Source organism: Pararge aegeria, chromosome 1 (genome assembly GCF_905163445.1).
Source record: "Pararge aegeria chromosome 1, ilParAegt1.1, whole genome shotgun sequence".
Taxonomy (NCBI): Eukaryota; Metazoa; Arthropoda; class Insecta; order Lepidoptera; family Nymphalidae; genus Pararge; species Pararge aegeria.
In genome coordinates, this window is record NC_053180.1 from 6691876 (window position 1) to 6694978 (window position 3103).

At 38.6% G+C, this 3103-nt stretch overlaps 1 protein-coding gene across 1 annotated transcript; it reads right to left on the reverse strand.

Annotated features, from left to right (window-relative positions):
• Nucleotides 1-673: 673 nt before the first annotated feature.
• Nucleotides 674-2344, reverse strand: LOC120628493. The gene has a single exon (XM_039896918.1). It carries the CDS (start codon nt 2342-2344, stop codon nt 674-676), a length of 1671 nt encoding a protein of 556 aa, XP_039752852.1.
• Between the last annotated feature and the right edge of the window lie 759 nt (nt 2345-3103).

The window sequence follows — 3103 nt, forward strand, 5'->3', positions numbered from 1 at the left end:
ATGTAAACCCATTAAAAGCGCGCTGAAATATATAGAATTTAATAAGAATTTTGAGATAGCAGTGGATGGGTAATAAATTACATTACCAGACGTTCCAGTAATTCTTAGCAATCGTACGTTGGAAATTCAACATTTCCTGAGCGAAGAGAGCTATTTTTGAAAAATCCAACTAAAAAAACCGTTGAGGTGTAACCGTTGATGGGCTACGCGCAGTGTAGGGTTCTATAGGAGCCGATTAGACATCAGAATATGTGGTCTAAATAGACTTTTACGTTTTATTTCAAGCCGAATTAGGGGAGAGGGGGGGAACTCCAGTTCCCCCCCTCTCCCCTTAGTAGGCTCCAGCCTACTCTTTTTAAAAAGTTCAATAAAAGGCAAGTTTATAGATACTTTATTAACTTTTTATTAGAAACTAAATCCTTACTTATTTGACTCTCATTTAATCACAGTGTTAACGTAACATAATAAGGCGTTTTGCCACAAATAAACTTTAAAGAAAAAAACAGGATCGCTCTCATTACCCGACTTTGCGGGAAATGAGAGCCTATAATTTCCCATATGTGTAATGGGAGCTACTTAATTATTAAATCAGCCTCAAAGATTTCTATATCAGTCGGGAATCTCTATTATTCATATAAATTTTAATATAAACGTAACCGTGTAACATTTAACTTTAAGGCTCTAAGCAAAAAACGCAAATATAATCAACTGGGCTCTCAGAACCAGAACATTGCTTATGTGCCCATTTACCGCAACTTCTACAACGGTACCACATCTCATTGTTTTTTCCTAAATCGCAGCAAATAGCACACAATGTCTCTTCTTCTGAATATTCTGACTCATCGGCGCAAAGATTCTCAACGTCATCGTCTTCAGACGTCTCAGTTTCATCCTCAAAAAGTTTCTTTTTAACTCTTTTTACTTTTTCTTTTTTGTTAATGGCCTTCTTTCGTTTTTTTCCTTTTTCTGCGCTACATTTTCTATTTTTGTTGCTGGTTTCTGCCTTTTTCTTTGTAATGATTTCAGTTTTATTTTTTTTCTCTAAGCGTTTATTTTCCTTCTCTTCAAATACTGTTTTCATTGGCGTGCTAGATAAAATTACTGAATGTTGTTTTTGTCTAGAAGTCTTATTTTTGTTAGTTATGTTAGGTAGTGGACTTATAACTGACAGAACTTTAGCAAAATCATTTGTTGTGGTTGGATCTGTATTGAGTGACTGTTTTTGAACGTCGTTTGTTGTAGATGAGCTCGTGGAAGGATTGACAGTAGCTGGCTCCGAGACTGTTTTATTATTCAACATAAACGAGACTTTAGAGGGGTTTTTATTTGGCGACATGTTTGGTGTGTTATTTGCTGGAAACGCTTTCTCTTGTAGCTCACTTAATATAGATGGACTTACAGCATGTTCAATAGAAGGCTGCTCTTGTTCAAGAAGTTTTTGAACTTCATCCACAGCAACAAAATCCTCTTCTGAAAATACAGCAGGATTCATGGGAAAAATTCCCGTGGCTTTGAAGCCAGAGATTCCTTTGTCTAAGCTTGCTACTCTGGCATAAGCTTTGTTGAACAATCCTGCAATATCGTAAGGTGTAATTTTTACCATATTCCTGGATTTCATAAATATGTCACATTCCTTGTTGTAGGCTCTCTTGAACGGCCCAAAAAAAGTTACATCCAGAGGCTGCAACCGATGTGATGAATGTGGTGGAATGGAAAGCATTACAACATGGTTGGCTTTAGCCACTTTCCAAGCTTCCAATGTACAATGGCTGTTGTGGTTATCCATAATCAGTAGAACAGGTTGTTCAGCAGTAGGTTTTGAGAACCCAATGAAGTGTCGCAGCCATTTAATGTATATGCTTTCATTCGTCCAACCATTATGAGAACATGTGTAAACAGCTCCTGGTGGACCATCTTTTTCTAGCTGTGGAGAGTGACGCTGTCGAGGGAAAATAAAAAGAGGCGGAATGAATGACCCTGAAGCACTCATAGCACAAATAGCGGTTACGTTTTTACCTCTTTCCCATGACGTGACTGCTCCTATACGTTTTTGACCCCTAGGTGCTATAATTTTTTCAGTATCCTGGACCGTAGTTACGCCAGTCTCATCCATGTTGTAAATTTGAGATGGCGGAAAGTGGTATTTTGACATGACTTTTTCCAAATTTTCAAAGAATTGATCCACTTCAGCTTTATTGAATCCAAGTATCCTATTGATGCTTGTCGCTTCTGGCTTTCTAATACTTAGATCAGGATGTCGTTGGAAAAAGCCAGTTAGAAAGTCTCTGCCGGCAGACTTCTTTATTTCATTAAATCGATCTGCGACACCAAATTTTTCAGCCATGGCGTAGCATACCTTACAAAACTGAGCCCTCGTCAGTCCGTAAAATTTTTTTGACATTGTATGTAGATGATTAGCCAGAATGGATTCTTGTTCCTCAGTGAACACAGATGGCCTTCCTAGTTTAGGAGGACGTCTGTAGCTAGCATCGTTGGATTTAGCTAATCTGAATCTTTTTTTCAAGGTGCTGTAGGGTATTCCCTGTCTCTTTTGATACCTTGTATACTGATGTACCGCCAAGCTGAAGTTTTTTGACCGCATTTTCTAACGTTTCTACGGTCCAAGATGCTTTCGTAGTGGTGCGTTCCCTTTTTCTGGGCATTTTGGCATCTAAAAATAAAACATATTGAAAATAATGTGGGGTAATTGGAGCTATAAAGGGTAATCAGAGCCTAATAAGCTCTCATTACCCGACTACCACCATCTTGAAATTAAATAAAATTAAAAACTGGATCTAGCTTGTAACGAAATTATACGCAAAGATACTCAAAATTGACAACCTTAATTATAAAATAAAAAAGGTTTGATTGTAACAAACAAATAACTTCATACATACCTGGCCGATGAAATTTCGTATTTTTTATAAGCGCGGACTACAAAATTGACAAGCGTCCGGGGTGAGATAACACGTGGCACTGGCGAGTCGAGCGGCGCGGGGGGACACTATCGCAGCGTGCCGAAAGGGCCCGAGTGGCAACCGAGTAAATACAAGCTGTAGTTTCGTCTCTAGGCGCACCGCTCCCATTACCCTCTGGATCCCAT